The 27,440-nt window shown below is 36.3% G+C and overlaps 1 protein-coding gene across 4 annotated transcripts in view; it reads right to left on the bottom strand.

Annotated features, from left to right (window-relative positions):
• Window positions 1-27,440, bottom strand: part of ADAMTS19 (ADAM metallopeptidase with thrombospondin type 1 motif 19) — a 239,082-nt gene that overhangs the window by 49,119 nt on the left and 162,523 nt on the right. For 3 of the 4 annotated variants that reach the window (XM_039236685.1, XM_039236684.1, XM_039236683.1), the window contains 3 exons: window positions 22,620-22,700; window positions 8,565-8,722; window positions 4,148-4,301 (listed from right to left, as the gene is read on the bottom strand). In XM_039236685.1, coding sequence (XP_039092616.1) covers window positions 4,148-4,301; window positions 8,565-8,722; window positions 22,620-22,700 — 393 coding nt within the window. The remainder of the gene's footprint in view (window positions 1-4,147; window positions 4,302-8,564; window positions 8,723-22,619; window positions 22,701-27,440) is intronic. The other variant, XM_039236682.1, reaches the window with a different exon arrangement.

Below are 27,440 nucleotides of genomic sequence, written 5' to 3'. Positions count from 1 at the left end.
TCAAATACAAACAAATTTTAACGAACGTCTTTCAGTGCTCTCACAAGAACTATCGACCCTGTCGTCATGCTACTGCCCTGCAGCTCTCCACTGGATGTGGGCTGGCTGGTCTTCCTTATCTGAGTTATATTAAAGAGAAAATTCTAACTGTATAGATTTTCATTTCAAATGTATTTGCTTCTAATTTTCTTTCTGTTTTTTATTAGGATAGAGGATGTGAAGCAGAACCCCCTAACTGTAATGGGCCCTGGCATCACTAAAGAACGGGTGGAAGAGAGGAACGGGACCCTGCCTATGTAGGGGGGCGCTAGCAGGAGAGGACAGGAGGGCAGCGGATCCCAGGTCACTTGACGATAATGGGTCCTTGGAGAAACACGACCAAGGAAAATGTCATTGTGACAAGGATGACTGATAATACATAATTTTTTAATTGCTAGGGCAATTTGACATCCTTTCCCTGTAATTACTCTATATTCTCAGGAGCAAAGTGTGTCCTGTGTCTTCTCATTCTCTTGTCCCCTATTTTTGCCTTTGCTCTGGTTACCTGAGAGGGCCAGGTGCCCTAGAAGTCAGCTGGGAACACAAAGGCTCTAGGCTCTCCGGCAAAAATCCTCTTCCCCCTCCTCTGTGCCTCTGGATGTTCCTGGAACCTTTCTTTCCCCTCTCTCCTGAGGGTACCATTTGCTTTGCCAGAAACCTCTGGCAAGGCGGTCATTTTCTTCCTTAGGTCCCACACCTTTGGATGGAGAGGTGGCATGGCTGTCCAAGCTCTTCACTGCTATGACCAGAACACCTTCCCTTTCTTCTTTTTATACCCACAGCTTTGGATCAGACTCTGTGACACATTTTCCTTACTGCTGCACCAACTCCTAGGTCACTCCCTCTAAGATTTTATCTTTTGGATGATTGTGATATTTTCTAACACTGCTCTTGGCACTATTTTTGTGTTTATAATACCCATTTGAACGAATCTCTCCCCAGAGATCTTGCCTTTCACTTTATTTAAGCCGCTCATTTCCTTTGTTTTGTTATTACTAATAACTATAACTCCTCCATAACCTAAGCTCTATTTTCCATCACCGTCTCCTGTACTTCCAACCCTTCCTCTTGAGTATCCTGAGTCTGAAAGTTCTTTAGCCGCACTGAGCAGTGTCATCCATCAGTCCTACCGCCTTTCCACTGTCTTTCAATCCCTTCATACCCTTACCTTCCTTCTTATACAAATAAATTCCACAATCAGCCATTTTCAACTCCTTACATTCAATCTTGGGTCACCATGTTCTTCTCTAATTTCATTATACTCACACGGTAATTCCCAAACTTAGTCACAAGTGTATCTAAATGTTGTACACAGCTGGGGACCAACATATTATTATGATGGCTCGAGTCAAACTAAATTCATAACCATTAACTTCAAGTGAACCATGAATGCTATCGAAAAATCAAAATACATGGACCCATTTCATTCATTCTCTCATTCTCTTAAGTGACCACATCACTCTTCAAAATTCTAGTATCTTCTTTTCCACCTTCATGCTCAGCAAGATGTCCTTTATGGATAAGTTTGTGACACCTGCTGTTGTTCAGATACTGTCTTGTCTCCTGTTATGAGTGATGTGCTGTCCATATTTCCAGGTAAAGTCAACTCCTCCCTATATCCAATCTCGCCTATTCAAGGATATCACAACAGCAATTTTTTTGCTCTCTCCTGTGCATCACTAGCTTTTTGTTCTATTCTAGAAAATGCACATTGGCAAACAATCACATATAGGCTCCCCTATTAAAAATGACAGCAAACTCTTTGACTCATATTCCCCTCCAGCTATTGTCACATTTCTGTTTTCTTCTTTCAGCAAGATTTCCTGAGTTAGAGTCCTTTCTCCAATTGAAAGCATGATTATTTTCTTTTGAATTCACTCTACTTAATCTTTTGAGCCAAATACTTCATTAAAATTATTATTGACAGGGTCATCAGTGGGCTCTATGTTTCAGATATAATAACCATATTTAAATGCAATAAATATGTATGAGAATATAATAAATATATTTAAACATAATAGTCAATTATCAGTCTACATTATTTTTGACTTGGTAGCTTTTGTTAGAGTTGATCATTCTATCCCTCTTATAACATTTTCTTACTTGCTTTACATGAAAGCACTCTCTTCTGCCTGCTTCTCCTATGATGTTGGCTACTCATTTTAATCTGCTTTGCTGGGTCCTCCTCTCTCTGAACTCTAATGGGCAGAGTTTCCCACAACTCAATCCTTTAGTAGTTTCTCTCTCTTTTCACTCACTCCTTAAGTGACTTGAGCCTCAGCATTTTAAAATACTATCCATATATTTTCTATCTCTAGCCTGATCTTGTCTCCTGAGCACCTGACTTATATATCTTACTTGATGTCACACTTAGATGTCCCATAGGGATCTCAAACTTCTGTCGGAAATCAAACTCTCTCTTAATCCTGTTATTGCACAGGTTTTCCTAGGTAAGTTGATGGTGACTTCACCCTGCCAGTTGGTTCGTCAAGGCCATCACAGTCATCCTTGACATCTTTCTTTCCCTCATATTTTACATCTATTCTTTGAACAGATTCTATTGGTTCTACTTTTAAAAATATACAGAACCTGAACCACTTGACCCTATGCCTACTGCTACCATTGTGGTCAAGCTACCATCATCTCTTTCTTGGATTATTGCAATAACTTCCTGACTGATCTCTCTACTTCTACTCTTCTTTTATTCCATCTACTCTCAACTCAGAAATAGAACACACTTTTAAAAACATAAACCACAAAAAGCCACTCCTCTATTCAAATCTTCTAATGGCATATAACATCACTCAGTAAAGGAAAACCATGTTAGCATTCTTGCTATTCCTGGAGCACTCCAGCCCCACTCCTACGCCAGAACCTGTGCCTGGAAGTCATTTCCACTGGCTACCCCACCGGATACCCTCATGTGCCCATCCATACTCACTACAGATCTTTAAATCAGTCTGCTCTCCTCAATGAGACCTTCTCAGACTATTTTCTGCACCTACTTCCTCCCAACACCCAATCCATATTTATTTCTCTCTGTTGCTTAATTTTCATCCAGAGTACTCATATTTTAATACTATATTACTTCTTTGTATTGTACACTTTCATTGTCCTTTTCCCCCAAACCCTCTCCCCCACATGCTAGTCTAGCTGTGTACATTTGCCATTCCTGCGTCAGCACACTTAGGCTATGTGTGTCAATAGCTTCTTTGCATAGAAAACAAAATTGATATTCCACTTCTCTATATTTTTGTATAATTGAATATAATGTCTCCTTTTAGCCTTCTAAAGAAGTTCTTACTAAAGAACTATAGAAAATGTGTCATTAAGTGCAAAACACAACGGAAATACTGTGCTGCTCATGACCTGCAATCTTGCTTTGGCCTAAGTGGTTGTGAGAGTGACAATCTGTTGAATCCCTGGGAATCAAGTGTCTCATTAGTAGGATTAAGTGATTTGCTGGGCTAATTTTGCTTTTTTGCCTCCTTAACTTCTACTATGAAAAAATAATTTAAAACCTTTGAGTGAAGTTTCCAGATACATCCATATTTTATAGAAAATAGTGACATATACTTTTGAAAAATCGGAAGAAAGGAGTATGGGGAATTAAATGATTTCCTTCGGGGTCTCTGTCTAGTCACCCTAAGTATGCAGAAGGCAGAGAAGCAAGCATGAGGCTGTTCTTCACAGCACCCTTATCTTTATTGCGGGTCTACAATTCTTGTGAGTAGAGGTACTTCAGAATTTGAAACTTTTAAGATTTTATAAAAATAAAAAAGTAAATATGGAAAGTAACTATAAAAGCACATATACATGATGGAACAACTTGCATGGTGTCTAGGGCAGCCCCTGTAGGCAAATGCATTAATAGTTATGCAAAACAGCACAATGAATAACTGTAAATGGCCTTTCTTCAATTCACATCTGCTTTTGCCTGGAGAGTTGGGCATTTAGGGGCCAAATGCATCACAAAAAAACTTTCAGTTTCCAATCCTTTATGGAGCTTGGAATTTCAGAAGTGTTTGCAGATCTGTCTTAATTCTCTCAGGGATTAATCAGAAAACAACTACAGTTTTGATAAGATAAATATTGGAAAATCCTTCACCTCCTCCACACGTGGCATCGCAATCTTCCCAGCCTGTGTGCGTCCACATGAAAAGGGGTTCGGGTGCTTTTGAGCTCTGATTCTCTGGAAGAGGGTCCGACGGGATAGTATATTCATAGTGAAGACCATAATTCTGGTCTTGAAATAGCAGCACCTATAATACAATATATGAGCGTCATCAAGGCAGATGGGTTAAAGCAGAGCACAGACAATGTGAAGTCTAATGCCAAGGATAATGATACCTTAGAACGTTTATTGCATGGTATGCATGCTCTTTTTACATGCAGAATCATGATATTACTACTGAAATCTCTGAAGTGTTATACTCCTGAAAAGATTGTTGTTACACATTTACCTCTGGGCTGAAGACATGAAAAACAGTCCACTTGAATGAGGTCAGAGATACCAGGTCATTTTTTTTTAAATCTATGAATGGACTAGGCGGTTTCCCAGAGTATGACACACGTAGATGATGTTAGTGGAGGGGTTAGGGGTATCAGTCCTATGTAACGTCAAGAGATAACTCACAATGTAATATGAAATGTAGACTTTCCACTCATATAAAATAGAAAGATGGACAGGAAGTCCCTGTGTCAGTAGAGGAAGAAGATAGAGGACTTTGGGAATCACTTCACTCCAGAAGAGGTAGAGAACGTCTAAGCTAACGAGAGGACAATAATATTTTTTCCATGTCGCTTAAGGTTAGCTTCCAATTTTGGCAAGATTACTGATTATCCATTTGAAGCAAAGATCTTTTCATTTGAAAAGAAATTTATGTGAAAATGAATTATTTAATGCATATTAACCTAATAGCGGTACAGTTAGGTACACACAGGTAAACAGAGCAAGAAAGATGTATGAGGCTGACTGAGCTCTGGGCCACATTGGACTAGAACATAAGCAGGGACCATGTCTGTAGTGCTCTTCCCTGGTGCCCAGTGGCAAGATTAGAGGTGTACCGTCATGGTCAATCATACTTATTTTAAATGAAAGAGGGGTGCCTGAGTGGCTTAGTCGGTTAAGCAACCAACTCTTGATTTCAGGTCAGATCATGATCTCATGGTTTGTGGGATCAAGCCCCACATTGGGCTCTATGCTGACAGCATGGAGCCTGATTGAGATTCTCTCTCTCTCTCTCTCTCTCTCTCAAAATAAACTTAAAAAAAATAAAAAGTTAAAAAAAATAAAAAATAAAAAAATGAAAGAAAATGCTGAAGTATACTAATTTTAAATGAAAGAATGAATGAGAATATATGTTACTCTATAAGTACATTTACACACAATATGTCAAACAACCCCAAAGAAAATATTACTTCTTTGAATCTGAGAATTTATGGAAGCAATCTATATAATACAATGTCATGCATAAAAACACTATCTAAAATTTAAATTCTATTAAATTATTAAAGAACTTTGTTGGATATTAAATCTCCATCAAGGTAGTTGTAATGACAGGTAACCTAGAGCTAACACTCAATGGGACAAAAAAAAAAATTACATGAGCCCAGGGTTGATTTTCTTTGTTTTTTCCCCCCTCAATATTCTGCTCAATATATCAACAGAATTCTAAGATATATTTTAATATGTGGATCTGGGAACTAACATAATAGAGTTATAAATCAGCTGTATCAATAATAAAAATAATAGTTTTTAAATTCACATGTACATAACATACTGGGGTGCTCATTCTAAATACATCACAGTGTTTATTTTGGCGTTAAATATCTCATTTGATGTTGCCAGTTATAAGCGACTTGGGGCTAAATGAGTTAAGAGAGGGAGAGATAGAGATGGACTTATCTTGTTTATGGACATAACCAGACTATTACATAGTTTTTAAAGGGATAAAAGGAACATAAATTACAGCTATCTGCCAACTTGTTTAATTTAATGAAAACATGTCTCTTTTCCCTTAAAAAACTACCTTTTCATTGACAGAACTTTAGATTGTCCTTGAATATCTAAGGCCATTTAAAATAAAGACATTGGCTACAAAATCATTAGCTCTTTCTTAAACCATCTGACTTTGGCAGTGTATCTTTGTGAGAAGGAAAGTGTGACCACGTTACAGTTGAGGGGCACATTTTGAAGCATGGCAGCAGAAGGCATTGCCTTTCAAAATTTAGTACTGGCTTTCAGTCTGTAATAGTCATTAAAGGAAAATATCTTAGAAGTGCAGTTTCCCTTGGATTACTGAATAAATCCAGGTCACATAGATGCCTTCTTTTAGACATAGTTCACTGACTTTAATTATGCTTCATGCTTCCAGGAAAAACCTTGGTAATTACCAGTCAGATTAAGGATTCAGCAGCAAGGAAACTCCCCTGCCCAACGCTGAGGTCTCACATACTGTTTTAAGATTTTGAATTAGAGGCTCAATAAAAAGCTGGGGCTAGAGACTCACTAAAGAGCTCCGGTCTTGTTCCATAAAAAATGTAGGTTACATTCATATAAGGCAGGTCACTTGATGGCATTTTCTGCAACCCAATCATTAAAGAGAGGTTTGCTGTTGATAATGTTGTTATTATAAGTGACCCAATCATGGAAAGAGCGAGATATTGGTCAGACAGCGTTTGGTTAGTCATTTTTTTTTTCTCCAGATGGCACAGGGCATAAAGTGGAGTTTCCAATTCGAGTTAAATAACAGGATCCTAAGGAACTGTGAGGCGATGAAGAACATAATGATTGAAAGTATATGTATACCTATGATCTCACGCTGTCTGCTATAAAGAAGTTTGATCTAAGCTTTGTATCAGGAGAGACTGATGAACACCTGGTTTATTCACAACTGAATGACTTATTGTGAGATGCTGTGCACATCACTTAACCTATTTCATACTGAGTTCATTTTTAGTCTGTAAAATGGAATAGTAATAATACATATTATACAGGGTTACTGTAAGGATTAAATGCTTCAATGAATGCAAAGCTCTTTGGAACAGTGTCTGACCAGAGGCTAAGTGAATGGTATGTATCATCATTATTATTAAGATTTGGAGCAGAAATCTCACTTTGCATGCATCTTACTTTGCTCCCTCGCTTCCTGTTGGTAAGGTCTACGATCGCAGTTCCATAAAACACTATTATCTGAAATGTGGTCCCTGGGCCAGCAGTAGTGACATCACCTGCAAGCTGGTCAGAAATGCAGATCTCAGGTCCCTCCCCAGACAGACTGAATCAGAATGTGCATTTTAACAAGAACTCCAGGCGATGTGCAGAACATTAAAGCAGGAAAGGCAAAAGGGCTGATAGGTGATTTGAACCTCTGGCTCCTAAACCAGCAACACAGATGTCTCCAATTGAAGACAAATTCAACTTGAATTGTGTGCCGATATGAAGTAATGTGGCACGCCACTCTCCAAATAAACAGTCAGTTGATCGTGTTTTAGAGTTGTTTTTATGTGTGGACTTAAGGAGGTGTTGACGTGTCTGAATTTCAGACTTTGCCACTAGGATGGAGAACATGCCAGCTGTGCAGTGAGTCCTCTGGCTACTGAGCCATTACCAGTGACTGCAAAGATCAAGGTCAACAGGGGCGTGTGAACCGTCCAGCAGCTGGGACACGAAGCCCCGGACTTCTGTTCCCTTCACTTCATACTCTGTCCTGCCTCATTCCAAGTCTTTTACTACATGGTAAAGAAAGATCTCATCCCCCAGAGCACCTGGGTGGCTTAGTTGGTTTAGCATCCGACTTCGGCTCAGGTCATGATCTTGCAGTTCGTGGGTTTGAGCCCCGTGTCGGGCTCTGTGCTGACAGCTAGCTCAGAGCCTGGAGCCTGCTTCGATTCTGTCTCTCCGGCTCTCTCTGTCCCCCCCGCTGCTCGCACTGTCTCTCTCAAAAAATAAATAAAAAATATATAAAAAAAGAAAAGATCATCTCAAATGTTCAAATTTTCCTAATTCTTTACAGGAATCAGTTCACCTATAAGAAAACAGAAGAGGTGACTGGAACGACAACTAGTCACATTTACCAAATCTTTTCCCAGGGAAGATATCATTTTATCAAAGGCATTTTATACAGATTCAGAAAATGCCCACTCCACGGATGCTTGAAATGCTAGGACTGGCCATACTATAACACTGTCTTTACAGACATCCACTCTGGTTATTGATTCACTAAGATGCGGTTACTAAAATTCGTCTTTTAGAAAAAACAGGCTCCTTATTGCCTCACGATTTGCTTCTACTCAGAGTCCGTGAATTCCCTAAAACATCTTATTCTTCCCCCAGTAATTTCTGGCTTTGACACTGTGATTTAAAACACATTAAAATGAAAACCTAAAAACCCACCTCTTACATAATTTTGAATGTCTACCTGACAAATCAACCTTGGATAAAGGATTAGAGAAGGTACACTGGGAAAGTCCTTTGCCAAAGGAAGCTGCTTATGCAATGTCATCAATTTGTCCCCTCATACCAGGAGGTGTAAAGGTGACGTGGTAGGACCTTTGGCGGAGATCTTCTCCCAGAGGCCTCGTCTTACATAATGAACAGTAGTGCCCGCTAAGTTGAATGCGCCCGAGTGTTCAATCTTCCAGTCACTATTAATAGACTGTTTTCCAGTGTCTCGTAGAGCTACAAAGAGGTTCAAAAATATTAACACAGTTGCACACGTCAGCATCATTAATCAATATCCACTTCACATGATTTTGTTAAAAGTATTTCATTCATTTCTAAACTCATGGGTCAACGCTCTCTGGGGTAAAACAGGAGGCATTTCCTCTTCAGGAAGGTCCACGGTCACAGCAAATGCCATGAGCTCTCCTTTCCACAACTACACAGCCATGTTTATCTTTGCCTCCTCCAACCTTCTCTGGACATTTGATGTTGGAAACCCTTATTTTGGCCTGTAATTATTTATTCTTTAACAGATTGTTAAATCTGTTAGTCTTAAGACTATGTGTGTCTGAGATACTATATGTTTGCACGCATAGGAGGATTAGGAGGAACTTAAGAGAGGACCATGGGGTTCGAGAAGAAGGGGAAAAACACTGGGGGAGAGGGAGAGAGGCAAACCATGAGAGACTCTTGAATGCCGAGAACAAACCGAAGGCTGATGGGGGTGGGGGGGGGAGGGTAAGGGGGGTGATGGGCATGGAGGAGGGCACTTGTGGGGATGAGCACTGGGTGTTATATGGAAACCAACTTGACAATAAACTATTAAAAAAAAAAGACTATGTGTGTCTGTGCAGTAATCCTATGAAGAATGTTACAGCTGATACTATATCTCATACATGCTCTGTGTGTCCCATGCCAGCCAAAAGCGTGACTTAAGATAGATCCTTAAATAGCATTTAACAAACTGATCAGGATGACAAAGTTATATTCATTGCAAAACAATTTAAAGATGATGTATTGGTTTTTAAAACAGAACTCGAGATTCTTTAACGTCATCTTTGTGATTTGCTGTGTCCAAGAATGGAAGATACATGTTAATTCTCACCTGTACACATCCATCATTTATACAGGATTTACAGAATAACTTCATTTACCTCCATATTTGTTTTTCCTTTTTTTTTGATCTGATCTCTGCTGCTATTTAAATAAGACCCATGACATGGAAGTGAGATGTCATAACTACCATTTAAAATACGGATTCCTTCTTATTTTGTTTCAAATGATTTTTTTAAAACTTAAACTTCCAGACTCTTCCACTTAACTGAATTCTCTAAGAGACAATTATATGAAGACTAATTGGAGGCTTTTATGTCATAGTTCAATGAAAATGTTTTGATAATGTAAGCCAATAAATCTTCCTAAATATTGTTTAAGTTAATCTCCATGTATTGAATATTTGACAGTCTCCAAGTCTTTCACATTGTAAATAATGGTCAGATAAATATACTGTATAATGTCTGTAGCTGAATATTTGCCTTGGACAGAGTCCCAGATTTGGAATTATAGACCCAAATATACTGCACATTTCAAGATTGTGAAAAATAATTTCAAATTGATTTTCACAAAGGGTGCATCACTTTAGGCTTCTGTAACAGTGAGTGAGAGTGAGAATACCCATCTTCAAATACTTCATGAAAGCAACTTTTTCTTGTATACTATTTCATCATGACTGAATAATTACTTATCAGCCATCAGCTATAAAGTAGGAAATACTCTACATTCCGGGAAATCCCCAAATTAACAATTATAAATATGTTATCTGGTTTTATCAAACTTCTAATCTAACTGGAATATGCTGAAACTCATGTGGGAAGAATGAAGAAAACCTGTCTGAAAGACATCATTTCCTGAGGATGTTCACCAGGGGAAAAGAGAAACAGAGAAAGAACATTCCAGACTGAGGGAGCTACACATGAGAAGGCCTTAAAGGTCACAGCTTGGTGAAAATCAGGGAGCAAGGGTGCAGGACACCAAATGTGCTGAAGGTGATCATGATAAGAGGAGGCTGGAGAGGTAAGGGATAGCTGGACCTTTTCAGCTTTGTTCATGTTTTAAGGGTTTTTTCCTAAGAAAAAATACAAAGCTAAATAAGTTTTTGAAAAATATTACATAGAAATGGACCAATATGGAGCAAATGTGAATGGTGAAGACAGAATATAACATTAATACAGTAGCCCAACTGAAAGTAATGGTAGCTTGGATTCAGATATTGGAGAAAAATATCAAGAGGCATTTAGGAGTGAAACTGGTAATATGTGAGATGACTTGGGTGTTGTGGGTGAAAGGAAGTGTCAGGCATGATGCGACGTTTCCAGGATGAGAAAACAGGTGGGTTATGACAGAAAATAACGAGATGGGAAAGACTAGCAAAAGAATAGGTGTGTGAGGAGAAATACCAGGAGGCAGACTATGAACAATGTAGATTTTTAAAAAAATCTCGTTTAGTTGTTATTGGAGTTAAAGATATTTTTCATTTGCTTATTAGTCATTTGCATTTTAAAATTTAAATTATTAATTCTCTGTTAAGGCTTTTCTGAGGGATTTTTCTGGTGCTGATATTACCATTATTATAAGTGATGTTATCGACAAAATTACTGAAATTTCTCATCAGTCTTAATTTCTACCAAATAATAACATTATTATGTACTACCCACAAAGTATGTTTTAGATAAATTGGAAAACATGTAGGCTTAATATTTTATGAAAAATATGTAACTATTCATTTTTACTTTGAATTTTAAACTTGAGAGAGAAATAATGGTGACAGAAAACTCTTACCACTTTGCAAATAGCTATTGCCACCTACATACAAATGGATATACTTCAGATAATGCAAAACTGATTTAAAAAATGATTTCAACTAAAAGGTAAAATATCTTCTTATATTTCTCTAAGATCTATTAAATATTTTAAGAAATCTTTTGGGCCTAGATTGGTAACTGTGGCTCGTATAATTCCCTTTTTTTCCCCTGTATTTCAACATATACTCAGGACACAATTATAGAGGAATAGTTCTTGAAAATCTCTAATAAAAATGCCTTTAAAAAGCTTCTGGGGATGGCTATAGTATGATGTTTAGAGTCAATTGATATTTCACAAATTCTGCATTCCCCCCAAATGGCACATACAGATACCTGAAAATCCACATAATTTATAAGCTTAATAGCAACCTCATAGGAAGAATTAACAGACTGAGTAAGTGATATTTCTTATTTTATGTTTCTGGTTTGAATTAATTAGCTTTAAAACTGTGTTTCTGGAAAACCTATTTCTGGCTATACCTTTATAAATGGCAGTGTTCTAACTCTCCAACTTTAAACAATGAGACAAACAAAAGTGTATGAAACAACTGCTTTCAGACACTGGACAACGTCAAGAGAGAACTGAGGTCCCTAAGAGAAGGAGAACAAATATGATCTCTAAAGTTGTTTGACTTTCTGCCTGAAGATTTTTACTAGACCAAACCACAAGGAAGGGGAACTCAAGAAAAGCACAGATAAAATGGGCTTCAGTGAGATGACAACACAGAGAATGGAGTTCAAATTGGCTAAGGCATCTGGAATTTGTTTTACGGAGTACTGGAGAAGAGGGAGCTATGCGGAGTCAAGCTCCAAAAATCTGCAAAGGTGTTCCTTTGAGCCTGTGGCTAAATATCAAGGTGCAAATAAGTGTGGTGAGATTCCTCAAGGCTGGGAACAAGCAACTACATAAGGCCTGGAAACTATACAACTCCTAGATCTCATGTGGGGTTGGAAGACATACTAGTTTTATTCATTCAGAGTGGGTAGATCTTGCTAAACATACAGAGACTTCACTTGGGCACTTACAAAATGTGCACATCAGAAATAAGGCTGAATTAGTCCTAGAATAAAGGCTACCCTGGATCCACCCTAACAAAGCTTTTACAAAAGCAACAAGAAGTTAAGCTGATCTGCACTTAAATTAAGTGGGCAGCAAAACAACTCAACACTGAATATAAAACAACAGTCATTCGGAACTGTCAGATTAACTGTCCAGCATCCAACCAAAAAATTACTAGATATGTGAAGGAGCCAGAAAATGTGACCCAGAATCAGGGAGAAAAGTCTGTTAATACAATGAGACCCAGAAATCAGAGAGATGATGAAACCAGCAGACCAAGACTTAAAAAAACAAACAAAAAAAAACCAAAACCAAACAAAAAAACCTATTATATATGTTCAGTATGCCCAAGAACTTAAAGAAAAATCTGCAATATTAAAGAGAAAAATGGAAACTTTAAGAAAAAAAGCAAATCAAACTCAGAATAGAAATACAAAATCTCTGAAACAATAAATTCACTAAACGGGCTTAAGAGCAGATTAGACATTGAAAAATAATTCAGTGAACTTGAAGAACAGCTGAAAGATTTGAAACCAATTGGAATTCAGAGAGACAAATAAAGGCTGGAAAAATGAAGTCACTCATAGGAAATGTGGTAAACTCACATAGGTGTAACTGGCACCCCAGAGAACAGGTTGTAGGCAGAATAATTATTTGAAGACATAATGCACCAAATTTTTCCAAATTTGATGAACATCACAAACTTACTGTACTATTCAGTACAATGGAACCCAGACAAGATAAGTACAAAGAAAGCCAAAACAAGACATATCATAATCAAACTGCTGGAATCCAATGATGGGAAGAATAATCTTCAGAGTGGCCAGACAGGAAAAAGGCACATTATATATAAGGAAAAGAAGATTACAAACTTTCTGGATATCCTGTGAGAACTAATATAAGCCAGAGACAATGAAACATTACTTTAAAGTGAAAAAAGCAAATAAAAAAAAGGAAAACCAAAGAAAATATAGAATTCTATATCCAGTGAAAATATCCTTCAGACAGGAAAAAAAAGTACACTGTCAGAAAAACAAAATCTGAGAATTTTACTGCCAGCAGAGTTGCTCTGCAAGAAATGAAAAACACAGGGGTGCCTGGATGGCTCAGTAAGGTTAGCGTTTGACTCTTGATGTTGGCTCAGGTCACAATCTTTCGGTTCATGAGATCGAGCCCTGCTTCAGACTCTGCATGATAGTGGAGAGTCTGCTTGGGATTCTCTGTCTCTCTCTTCAAAATAAGTAAATTAACGTTAACGAAAAAGAAATGTAAAAGGACAGATGTTCTTCAAGCTGAAAGGATATGGTTCCAGGTTGAAATGGGTACCTATGTGAAGGTATGAAGAATGTTGGCATCAGTAAGTGCATAAAAATACTTAAGTAATCTTTTTTGTTAATGAGTTCTTTATAGGATGATTGACTTTAAAGCAAAAATGATTACAATCTATTTTGGTGATTAAAGGATAGATAGAAATAAAGTGATTATATGGAATGTAGAAATAAAATGCATGATAGCAAAAATTGGGGAAGCAGGTAAAGGGAAGTACACTGTTTTAAGGACCCTATATTGATGTAAAATGGTATAATATAATTTGAAAGGAGACTGTAAGAAGTTTAAAAAATGCATTTTGTAAATCCTAATGTGACCATTAAAGATATAAAACAAGAGCTATGTACAGCTATAAAGCAAATAAAAGAGATTAAGTGGAATGCCAAAAAATATTCAGTCTAATAGAAGACCGAGAAATAAGGAAAAAGGAATACAAAGGCATGGAAAACACAGAAAATAATTCACTGTGTCCCTAATTATGTTATTCAGTTTAGAAGAATGCACTTTACAAATAAAACATAGGTAGTAGATTAAACCTAAAAGGATAGGGAAATTTAAGCATGAGACACTGATAATAAAAATGATATATTGGCTACATTAATATCAGAGAGCATGGACTTCAGGGATTTCCAGAGATAAAAAGGGAACTTTTTAAAATGCCATTTAAATTTAAATTACTTCAAATGTAAAATTCTAAATGAGATTAAAAATACATTAAGGAAACCATACAATCCTAAGTCTATAACAGAGAGAGCATTAAAGTGCATGAAGCAAGGGGGCACCTGACTGTCTCAGTCAGTAGAGCGTGAAACTCTTGATCTTTGGGTTGTAAGTTCGAGCCCCATGCTATGTATAGGGATTATTCAAAAATTTTAAAAAATCTTTAAAAAAAAGAAAAAATGCATGAAGCAAAATTGACATAATTGAAAGGAGATATACACGAGTCCACAATTTCAGTTAGAGATTTCAATCGTTCTCTTTCCTAATATATAAAGCAAAAAGAAAATAAAAAAGAATCTAGAAAATATAAACCAAATGGAGCTAAGTGATATTTAGAGAAGAGTCAGCAATTATAGAATATAATTTTTTTAAAGTATAAATGGAACATTAATCAACACAGGCCATGGGTCATTGAAACAAGTCTCAACTGAAATCACATTCATTGTATTTTATCACACAGATTTAAACTAGAAATCAGTAACAAAATATCTATTAAAAAACCTACAAATATTTGTACAAATAAATAGTACATTTACATATAATCCATGGGTCAAATTAGCAAATTAAAATGGTACTTTGAAAATATTTTAAAATAAAAATACAGTATCTTTAAATTGTGATATGAAGCTAAAGCAGTATTGAGATAAATTGTCATAACAGCAAAGAAGAAAGGAGTACAATCAATTATGAGTTCCCCCTTAAAATGGATAAAAAAGAGCAATTCAAACCTAAAGTAAACAGGAAGAAAAATGAAGAGTTGAAGTCAATTAAATAGAAAGTAAAGTAACAACAAAGGCATCAATGACACCAAAAGTTGGGTTATTTTAAAAAAATCAAACATAGACATTGCAGTACAATAGGAAAATATGATTTTAAAAAAGCTGCACAACAAAAAATTTGATAAGGTAGAGAAATGGGTTCGTTCTTTGAAGACATCAATTACCAAATCTGACCCAAGAAGACCACCTGGAAGGTCGTATATATACATACATGCATACATATGAGTGTGTATACACACACACACACACACACACTGAAGAAATTAACTTGGGGTTTAAAAACCTTCTCAGAAAGAAAATACCAACATTCAAACTTTTAAGAAAAAATACTATATTTTAAACAAAATATAAAATAGAAGAGGAAAGGCTTGTTCATTAAATCTACTAAAAATAATTTTTCTTAAGATAGATAACATATTGGGGGGCCTGGGTGGCTCAGTCGGTTAAGCCTCCAACTTTGTCTCAGGTCATGATCTTGTGGTTCGTGAATTCAAGCCCTGCATCAAGCTCTGTGCTGAGAGCTGGAGCTGGGAGCCTGGAGCCTGCTTCAGATTCTGTCTCACTCTCTCTCCCTCCCTCCCTCTAGTTCTGTCTGTCTGTCTGTCGCTAAATAAAGCTTAAGAAAAGATAACAAAAACCTGCATTTTATTGTGACCTTCATAAGTAACAGATTGATTAGAATATTTATTTGTATCTAGGGTCACTTGGGTGGTTCAGAGAGTTAAGTATCCCACTTCCACTCAGGTCATGATCTCAAGGTTCCTGAGTTTCAGCCCCGCATCAGGCTCTGTGCTGACAATTTAGAGCCTGGAGCCTGCTTCAGATTCTGTGTCTCCCTCTCTTTCTGCCCCTGCCCCACTCATGCTTTATCTCTCTCAAAAATAAATAAGCCTTAAAAAAAGGATTTACTTGTATCTGTTAGGAAAATTACATTCTTATATGTCTTAAAGACAAGTTTTTTAAAAAGATAAGTTTTTGCAAATATTTATCTGACCTTATGGCTTGCCTTTTCATTTTCTTAATGGTGTCACTTAAAGAGCAAGAGTTTTACTTTTGGTGAAATCAAACACATTTATTTTTGGATGAAGGGGGTAGTATTTTTGCACATCTATTTTAAAGAATTCCTTGTGAAACACAATGTCTTAAAGGTTTTCTCATGTTTTTTTGCCAGAAGTTTTAGAGTTCAACTTTTTTGCTTAGATCTCCAATCCATTTTGACTTAATTTTTATGTATGATATGAGGTAGGGATTAAGGTTCAATTTTTTTGTCCTCACATAGATACCCAGTTATTCCAGCATTATATGTTTAAAGAATTATCTTTCTCTTCTGTACTACCTCAGCACTATGGTTCGAAGTCAGTTCATGCCCGTAGTTGTGCTTAATTTCACTATAATGATAAATTTGCCATTTTTTCTTCATCAATTTTTGCTTTCAAACTATATCCCTGGGTTCATATAGTTATAATGTTATAATATCTTTATGATGACTTAAATTCCTAGATAATTATTCTGTGACTTCTTTTACCTCAGACAATGCATCTTCCTTTAAAGTGAGTTCCAGTTTATATTAGTAGGACTCTATTAGTATTCATTTGGTTTGCATTTTTTTAGTATAGGTTTCCATTCTTTGATTTTCAGTTTTTGTGAATGTTATGTGAGTACCATATACCTGGATTATTTTTAAAAACCAGTCTGATAATTTTTCTCCTTTAACTAGAGATTTTAGTTTTAAAATGCTTATTAATATTGCTAGTACGTTTTGTTTACACTACCTTGTTTTGTACTTTCTTTTTTTTCCTTTTTGCTACATATTTCTATTATTTCATTCTATCTTGTATTTCATTGATTGAATTTTTAAAATTTACTTTTAAAAATTGTACTTAGTTATTTGAATAGGTGTTCAGTCCACTTTTGCTTATTCTTATTGATAAATCTTTTTTTATATTTTAAAACAACCCTAAGACTTTTGTATTTTCAATATATGATAAAAATATGTTTCTGGTTCTGCTCTCCCTTATTTTTACTGTTTATTTATGTTTACTGCTCATAGTGTCTATTTCCTTTTATGTTTTCTGAATGCTTCTTTACTACAAAATTATATTTGTTGAACCTTATAAAATTCCTTGGAGGCCTGGTTTGAAGGTGTACTACTTCCAAAAGGATTTGCCTTTGCATATGCCAGCCACCTTTGTAACTATATTAAAATAAATGTCTTGGAGTTTTGGACTTCGTAATTGGGTAAATTGGTGCTATTGAATTCAGAGGACCATTTTCTTTGGGTTACAAACCCTCAGGGAGGTTGATTTTCTACTTCCATCTAGTATCAAAATTAACACCAACACATTTCCTTTTGTTTTTTGGTGGTGCAAATGCATTTCTTTGTCTCCTTCATGCTGAGCTTCTAGTAACTCTGGGGTCCGGCTTTACGGTAGGCACTTCCTGTTAGAGCCTCTACTTTATAGAGCCTCAGGCTTTGTTTTCTGTCCACAGTGTGTCCTGTGCTCACAATCTTACCTGGTCACCAGGATTAAGCTCAAGTGGGCTTTTGGTCAGCCAAATACCTGGCTTCTTGTTCTCACTTTGTTCCTTAATTTCTTTCCAATTTAGAGCTAAGTTTAAAAAGTGTTCTTTTCTTCCTCCTTTTGTAATTTGCTCAACAGTTTATATTGTTTTTAGTGAAAAGTTTTTCCATAGTGGTTTGCAGGCAAAACTTCAGGCAAGGTAAATGGACTCATATGATCTTGTTTATTAGACTTTTAAAAACCATAAGCTATAATGATTTTTGTAAAGATATAACATACGGTCCAGCTGAACTTCTCTCCATTCTGGACTTCCTGATTAATTATTAAGAAAACAACTGAGCCATTATATTCAGAAACAGATAATAATTACATATGGAAATACAATTCAGTGAAGAATGAAAAAGAATGATTGTACTGGGAGGGAATTAACTGTCTCCAATGAAATAATATATAGTTTTATGTAGACAAGTTAATTTGTTAAAGAAAGATCAGTTTGCCAAGAAATAATCCATTCTCCTGATGCTGCTTTACATAAAGAGTTTCAATAACTTCCTTCCAATGCCCAAAGAAGCCTTTAGGAAATGTGGTTTATGATATGTATTCTCTACGATAGGTCTGAACTCTAAGATTTTAGGCTTAAAATTGGGGAATTTAATACTATGTCATTTCCCCCCCAAATCTGCCCTTCATCTACATGTGTGCTATCTCAGTAGACACCATTATTATTTTCTCAGAAACATAGAAGTCATCCTTGAACTTCACCTTCTATCCACACATCCATATTCACCAAGTTTCATGAGTTCAACTACTTCAATGTCTCTAGAAGCCACTGGGTTCTTCCCATTCCCAGTCTCTGACTGGATCATGCAACTGGTAACTTTGTCTTCATCCTTGCACTCTTCTAATTCATCTGGTTAGTTGTGATTTCCTCAGTTAAGAAATTTATTTTCAACACGAATCTCCAGAGTAGTATCCAGGCTGTTCAGGAGCACTCATGCTATTTCCTTAGGAAGTAAAAGACCCTAGTAATGTATGCTTAATTCTAAGCACAAAGAAAACTGACAATCATGAGGCTAGATACTTATCAAAGACAAAGGATTCTGGGGTGTCTGGGTGGCTCAACCAGTTAAGTGTTCGACTCTGGCTCAGGTGATGATCTCACGGTTCATGGGTTCGAGCCCCAAGTCAGGCTCTGGGCTGACAGCTCAGAGCCAGGAGCCTGCTTCAGATTCTGTGTCTCCCTCTCTCTCTCTCTCTCTCTCTGCTTCTTTCCTGCTTATGCTCTCTCTCTCTCAAAAATAAATAAACATTAAAAAAATTTTAAAAAACAAAGACATGGGATTCCACTTTTAAATTAAATGCTTTTCTCATAACAAAAAATGGTTGGAGGTTTATGTTTAGAGATATATATAAAGGAAAGATGGATTCTGGTATATCCACAGGTAGTGACTGGAGAAGAAACCCATCATTTTGTAATTTATGTTCCCCTGATTAATAGTATACAATTGGTCTCATTAGTTACGAAATGGGGGAAAAGAGGGAGTTTGGGGGAAGTTCAAGAAAAATGTGTTCATATAGAACACGTACTTTAAAATCACAAGTATAATGTGAGAGACGATGAATTAAAAAAAAAAAAAAAGGAAAAAGAGACAGTAGGAAGCAGATACAATGGCCACACTGCTTGAGCTTAAATCTAAGATCACAGTATTTTAGATATATGATCTTGGGAAAGAAACTTAAAGTCTCTGGTCCTCTAGTTTTTGATTTAAAAAAAAATTAGTGGTGCTTGCTTCATAGACATGTGAAGATTTATTTTGCAGATATATTTAATGAACTGACCCATACTAATTACTGTACAAGTATGAACCATCTTTTCTTAATTAAAACCCCCTCAAAAAAAGTCTTCATTACTTTCTGTGTATCAGAGTCTGCTTTAGTTACTGAGGATAAAGCTATGAGCAAAATGGTCCCTGCCTTCAAAATTAACACTAGAGATACACAACATATAAGCATGTGTGCAAACAGACAAGAAAATTCAGAAGGTGGTAGATGCTCTGAAGAAAATAAAGCAGGACAACGCAGCAGAGAGTAGCCTGACTGTGGGTCACAATGGTTATGGAGAGCAAGTGACACATCTGAGTAACTGACAGGACTTGCTGGTGTATTAGAGTAATACAGGCAGTTATCAAGGAGAACTAGTTCTGGTATAAACTCCTGGATAGAAATAAGTGACTGTGGGGTCATAAATAATGGCCCCTGAAAAGATACCCATGTTGTAAAAGATGGGTATCAGATAAAAAATCTTCTCTGACCACAATGGGAAATAAGTTAGAAACCAGTAACAAGGAAAACTGGAAACGTCACAAATGTGGAAATGAAACCACACACTCCAAAAGCCAATGGATCAAAGAATAAATTACCAGGGAAATTAGAAAATATTTTGAGACAAGTGGAAATGAAAGTACAACATGGCAAAATGGAGAGGACATAGCAAAAGCAGTGCTGTGGGTGGAAACTTACAGCAACAAACACTTACATTAGAAAAGATCTTATAAAGTTAACAACCTAAATGAGAGATAAATGAAACAGAGGATAGAAAAGTAATAGAAAAAAGTCAACAAACCCAGAAATTGTTTTTCTGAAAAGATCAACAAAATTCACAAAACTTTAGCTGCACTGACTGAGAGAGAAAAAAAAAGACAACTGAAAAGTCAGGAATGAAAGTGGGGACATTATGACCGATGCTGAAGACAAAAAAAGGATGATAAGGAATTTACTCTAATAATCCTCACACCAGTCTGAATGGCTCCTATCAAACAGACAAGAAATAATAAGCTTTGGCGAGGATGTGGAGACAAAAGAAGGCTCAGGTACTGTTAGTGGGAATGCAAACTGGTGCAGCCACTGTAGAAAACAGTATGGACATTTCTCAAAAAATTAAAAATAGAAATGCCATGCGATCCAGCAATTCCACCTTTAGGTACGTACCCAAGGAAAATGAAAACACTAATTCAAAAAGATATATGCACCTACATGTTTATTGCAGCATTATTTACAATGGCCAAGATATGGAAGTTAATCTCTGTGTCCACTAAGAGAGAAAGGAGATACGGTGTATATATTCAATGAAATATCACTCAGTCATAAAAAAGAATGAGCTCTTGTCCTTTCTGAGGACATAGGTGGGCCTAGAGAGTATGATGCTAAGTGAAATAAGTCAGACAGAGAGAGGCAATGTGATTTCACTTCTATGTGTAATCTTAAACAGAAACAGACTTGTAAATACAGAGAACAAACTGGTAGCAGCTAGACAGACAGGGCAGTGGAGGGATGGGCGAAATAGGTAAAGGGGATTAAGAGGTACAAACTTCCAGTTATAAAATAAGTAAGTCATAGGGATTAAAATTACAGCATCAGGAATACAGTTAATTATATCATGATAAGACTATATGGTAATAGAAGGCAACTCCATTTGTCACTGTGCAATGTATAAAACTGTGCAATGTATAAAACTAACTATCCAATCACTATATTGTGCACCTGAAACTAATATAACATTGTATGTCAACTATACTTCAATAAAAATTTTAAAAATTCGTATGCTAACAAATTGGATAACCTGAAAGCAAAATGTACAAATTCCTGGAAATATAAAACTTACCAAGACTGAATCGCACATACTTATACCTAAGCAAGGACACTGAATCAGTAATCAAAAGTATCCTCCAAAAGAAAAGCACTGGATGTTATGGCTTCACTGATAAATTCTATGTAATGTTTAAAGAAGAACCAACTTCAATCCTCACATTTTCCAAAGAAATGAATTGGAGGGAAGACTTCCATTCACACTTATGAAGTCTAACTCACTTTTGATGCCAAAGCTAGACAAAGACACTACAAAAAGAAAGAAAGAAAGAAAGAAAGAAAGAAAGAAAGAAAGAAAGAAAGAAAGAAAGGAAGAAAGGAAGAAAGAAAGAAAGAAAGAAAACTACAGACGAACTTCCCTTATGAACATTGATGCAAAAATTCTCGACAATAGCAAACCAAATTCACAAGCATAAAAGGCATTCAAATCAGAAAGGAAGAAATACAATTATTTCTGATTGCAGAAGATATGATCTTATATGTAGAATATTAACTTTTACCTGACCTAATCACCTAAGATCCCTTTATCTGTGGATGCCATGACTACAGAAGACCATTTCATATGACTTAATTGGTTTGTGACTTTGATATATGAGCAATATGTATTTTGACAACTATTTTCTCTCATATATTTAAAGTCATTAATTGGCCTAATTAAAATAGCTGATATAATTCTTTCCATAGGCAATACCTAAACATTTAAAATATTCTCTTCATAGGTGAATGCACCTAAAGGGAGCCAAAAAACAGTATCATTTCCCATCAAAAGATTAAATCCTTTCAGTATGTCAGAATTTTTTGAGAATCCCACAAGATCTTCTATTTCTAAAGGAATCATATGTGCACACATATATGCATTTGCATATGCAATAAACATGAATGTGTATATGCATATATGAAATAAACATGTTTATGAAATATATGTCTGCATATATGTGAAATAACACATACCTAAATCCTCCAATGAGGTTTTTTTCCTTATAACACGGACTAACATGTGGAAGCAATTTATACTCTCCCCAAAACACAGACAACCAGATTGCTTTCACTATGGTAAGTCCCCGGGAGAGAAGGAAAGAAATTCCTATTCGATATGACGAGAGGTACTTCCTGGGAAATTCAAACATGTAACTAGAAACAGATTGATGTCCTCGTCATTACACAACTGTCAGGGCAGGGAGTGGGGCTCGTACTTGGATCGGCTCTGTGTCAGGTTACCTAAATAGCTATGTGCCGGCTTTTCCTCCACAACTTTGATTCTTCTGGCTCCAGCAGGTATCACCAGCACTTCTACATAACCTGTAAGAGTCAATAAAACACGAAATAAATCTTGAATTCTTTTAAGATCTCTTTTCTTAATTGACTTGCCCTTTTCTTTCTTTTGGTTTTGGTTTTTGCTATGATATTTCAGTACCTATGGAAAGAAAAAAAATTGCATATAAGAGCTGTCATCATTGCAAGGGGAGAAGTTTCTTGGAAAGATGTCGAGTCTACAGCAGTATTAAGGTCAAAAAGGTAACTGCATTTTATGTTAAACAAAAAACAAACCCTCACTGGTCTCTTAAGAATTAGGAGAGGGAAAACCCACAATGGTACAGCTCAGTTAGAAACACAATAGATCATGGAACAAAGTAAGTAACTTCAGATTTTGCTCATGAAACTCCTTAGAGTGAGAATGTGTGGGGAAAAAGGCAAGAATACAGCTGGTGGGCTCAGGTCCCTGGAGTGGCTTAGGACAGGACAAGAGAGACCCAAGCACTCCCTGAAGAGATTAACAAAGGGTTGTGAAACTGGGGTTGGAGACAAGTAAGTGTAAAGTAAGTGTAAGGTCGTATCTAGCAATCTAGCATCACCCTAAAAGACGTCAAAGGGCTAGAAGCAAGACCCAATTATGTGTTTCTTAGAAAATGTTTTTTAGCAGAGGTTAGGAATGTAACACTTGAAGTGAAATAAGATAATAAGATAAAGTGAGATAGAAGAGAGTTTGCAGAAGAAGTCACAATTAAGACTTCATACAGTATAGAATAGTGATTGAACAGACACCTACTTTTGGCCTAGTAGTTATGTTTTAAATTTTAATATTATAATATATATGATACAGATAATGATATTTAATATTCTTCTGAATATTTGTGTAGCTCCATGTATCTGATCAAAGTCTAACTTCAAAGCTAATAAAAAGGCACAATAACTAATCCCAGAGTTGTCACCTGTTGATTAATTTTTCAAATTCTTGAAACAGTTTACAATTATTGGTGTAAACCCAAAGGTAGACACACCCCACCCAGTGTCAGTAGCTGGAATTTGAGGGACATGCTTTTTGAATCATAATTTCCATTAGCAAACACTGCTTATCCACTTTAACAATTTATAGCAAACCAAATCATACAAGCACTATCATTTTGACTCATGAACAATGTAGGCAGCGATAGAGTAGAAACAAATGTTTTCTGCCAATTTATACACAGAAGTGCGGTAAGAAGATCTGTGCACTCAATGAGCTCATAACGAAACTGGAAAGACAAGGCAAAAATACCTTATACAAATATGAATTAAATAAAACTTCAAAAATTATGTAAAAAAGATCATATGCAAGATGATATGGTTAATTCCCTGGTTAAAAATATAAACCACTATTTCAACATTCCTCCTTCCCTGATTACATCACCAGTCAAAAGGTTCGCTGCTACTTTTAACTCACGGAAGTGGGACTTATTTTGTTTGCCTTTTAAATTGTTATATACATTACTCATGTTTGAGAAACACTGACATCAACTGGGATCACTCAGATTCCGAGAAGAGAACATTTCATAGAATCAAGGAAAGCTTCACAAAGAAGTAAACAGAGGAGCTGTCATTGAAGAATGGGCAGGGTTTGGGTATATATTAAAAAAGTATGAGTTCGCCGCATGAAAGGAAAAGTAAGAGAGTAAGTAATATTTTTAGTAGCACATACATAAAATAATTGTCAGAAAGAGAAGATGTTAGAATATGTCTCTATTGGAGAGAGTTTTAATGCATGCCCAAGATACTGAATTGATCCATCTGAAGTTAGAGGACATTCTATAGCAAGGAACTTGGTAATCAGATACTGGTTTGGAGAAACCTTATCTGAGAGCAGTATGCAGGATGCCTAGTGATAGAGGTGTGGAGAACAGCATTGGGAAGCTAACGCAAAACTCCAGGAGCACTAAGGAAGAAAATCCAGAAGGCTCTGGCGGGGTGGGGGGACACAATCTGAATGGATAACCAACAGAAAATGGGGAAATAAACATTGAACACAAAGCTTTCTTATTACTTACGTGAGAATGTGGCCACTGTTTATAAGAAAATCGAAGTCAAGCTTTGATAGTTCTGAGGAGTTTGACTTCACAAATTATAGTTAATAAAACAACATAACTCATTAGTAAAAACACCTAATAAGAACTCTAGAACATCTGAACTCCAGAGAAAGATCAGGCTAGTGGAGTACTTTTGTGAAGTGGTAAGATCAGCCATGGAAGTAACTGGAGAAAACTGAGGAAGGAGAGAAGTGAAGGACTCAACGTAGGACAGTCATAGTTTTAAAGAGCGAGAATGAAAATAAAAAGGAATCCAGAGAAGGAATAATCACGAGAAGAAGGAGATTGGCACAGTGGGATTCTCTTAAGAGGAGCTGTTGGTCAACTGTGTCAAAAGCTGTAGAAACATCAAAGAGAAAGATGACTAGAGAGAGCCCATTGGATGTCACAATCAAGAGGTGACTATTAATCTCTGAGTAAAGAAATTTAATAAAGTATTTGGAGAAGATGTTAAATTTCAGGATGTTGAAAAAGAAGAGGAGAGAGAGAGAGAAGCATAGGGAGTTACTGTAAATTTCCATTTGAGTTTACCAATAAACTCAGAGGATTGCTGTACATTAGGACAGTAGTTATGTTTAAGTTTATAGTTCTATCTAGAACAATTGTCTATCACTCAACTGGAATGGCTTAAAGGACAGATGAGTTAGACTGAGTTTAAAGAAAAAATAGAGAAAGAGAAATACTGAGCAAAATGATTTGAAGAGAGATAGCCAATGAATGATAGATATTTTTCAGTGAATAAGTCATTTAGCATGATTGAGAATGCGCATTTTTAAATTTAATTTTTATTTTATTATTTTATTTCTTAAAGGTTTATTTATTTATTTATTTATTTTTAATATTTTTATTTATTTCTAGGAGAGAGAGAGAGAGAGAGACAGCGTGAGCAGGGGAGGGTCAGAGAGAGAGGGGGACACAGAATCTGAAGCAGGCTCCAGGCTCCGAGCTGGCAGTCAGCACAGAGCCCGACGCGGGGCTCGAACCCACGAACAGCGAGACCATGACCTAAGCGAAAGTCGGACGCTTAACCAACTAAGCCACCCAGGCGCCCCTATTTATTTATTTTGAGAGAGAAAGAGAGAGCAAGAGCAGGGGAGGGACAGACGGTGACAGAGAGAGTCAAAATCTCAAGCAGGCTGTGTGCTATGAGGGCAGAGCCTGATGCCGGTCTCGATATCATGAACAATGAGCTCACGATCTGAGCTGAAATCAAGAGTTGGTCACTTGACCAACTGAGCCACGCAGGTTTTCCAGAATGTACATTTTTAAAGCAGTGAATATGCGAGTTGCTACTGCTGAGTTCAATAGTTGGAATAAAGTCTGTGATGTCAGAGTTGTAAATCTGATCCTCACGTAGGAGAGCTGGCTTTGGACACAGGAACATCCTACTTAATAAGCAGAGATCCCATTCTTAAACAGACTTATTAAAATGCCAACAGCAATCATTATTTTCACGGTAGTAATAATGATAAATGTCACATTTTGACTGGTTATGTGCTAGTCACTATTATAGGCAATTTACATAAATTATTCATTTAATCATAATAGTAACATCCAAGGTAGATACTACATTTCTCATTTGATAGATGAGAAAATAAATGGAAAGGGAAAAGTTACCACTTTCAAGACTACTTTGTCAGTAATTAGCTGACTGAGGCTGTGACCTCAGATCTGTCTAATTTCACTATGGGCTTTGAGCTATGACCCGCTGCTATTATTTCATGCAATAGAATCCATAATACTATGACTCTCCCACTGCTGTGCCAAACATACCAACAAAAAGTCTAGGAGGATGTGTTCCTTATAGAGGATCAGTATCATCATCTCTTATGCTAAGAATAAATTTTATGCCCATTTCCTTCTTTGTGTATATTGATAACTATCTAGTTCCATAATCAGCCAAATATACAATTTATCTTTAAAAGTTCCTTTAAAAATTATTCCACATCTAGGCAAGTTACAATGAGACATGATAAATGCACTACGAAAAAAAACCCTCTTCAAGTTTATTTCCTAGCTCCAAGAAAAATGATTTAGCAAACTCTAAATAGAGCAAAGGGACTGAAAACACCCACATGTGTCTGCACATGTGTTACTCATACAGTATTTACAGTGTCCATGGCCAACTGGACCAAATAAGGCTACAATTCCTTCAAGAAATTCTAGGAAGTCCATAAACTATAAGGATAAAATTGTCTCAAGAGAAATGAACAAAACATTCCCTAAATCACAAGGATATGAAGCCCATGATATAATTAAGGGCTTAATACAGATATTTGTTTTTTAAACTTCCTAAAATATAGTGTTTCATTATGAATTACACTGATAAATATTAATGGATCCCACACTGTGTTGGTCAATGGGAATATGGTGTTAACCAAAAAGAATCATGAGATCTTTCCTCATTGATCTTAAAGCCTAACAGGGAAAGAAAGATTAATAAATGTAAATTTACAAATGTGATTAGAACCTCACCATATGGATACAAATATGGTGCCACTAAACTAGTTGTTAGTGAAAGGGGTAGAGGTCTTCAGTGCTCACTGAAGTAGTAACATCTGAACTGAGATCTAAGGGATGTCTAGAAATTAACCAGCAAAGCTAAGAGAAAGCTAACAGACCCATATTTTAAAATGCAAGGTGCTGAAGGGAGCATGGTCAGTTTGAACAGCTGTAAGAAATTTGGAGAGGAAAGGGA

This window comes from Hyaena hyaena, unplaced genomic scaffold (genome assembly GCF_003009895.1).
Source record: "Hyaena hyaena isolate Hyena2069 unplaced genomic scaffold, ASM300989v1 scaffold_115, whole genome shotgun sequence".
In the NCBI taxonomy this organism is placed as follows: domain Eukaryota; kingdom Metazoa; phylum Chordata; class Mammalia; order Carnivora; family Hyaenidae; genus Hyaena; species Hyaena hyaena.
This window is presented reverse-complemented; position numbering and strand designations above follow the sequence as displayed.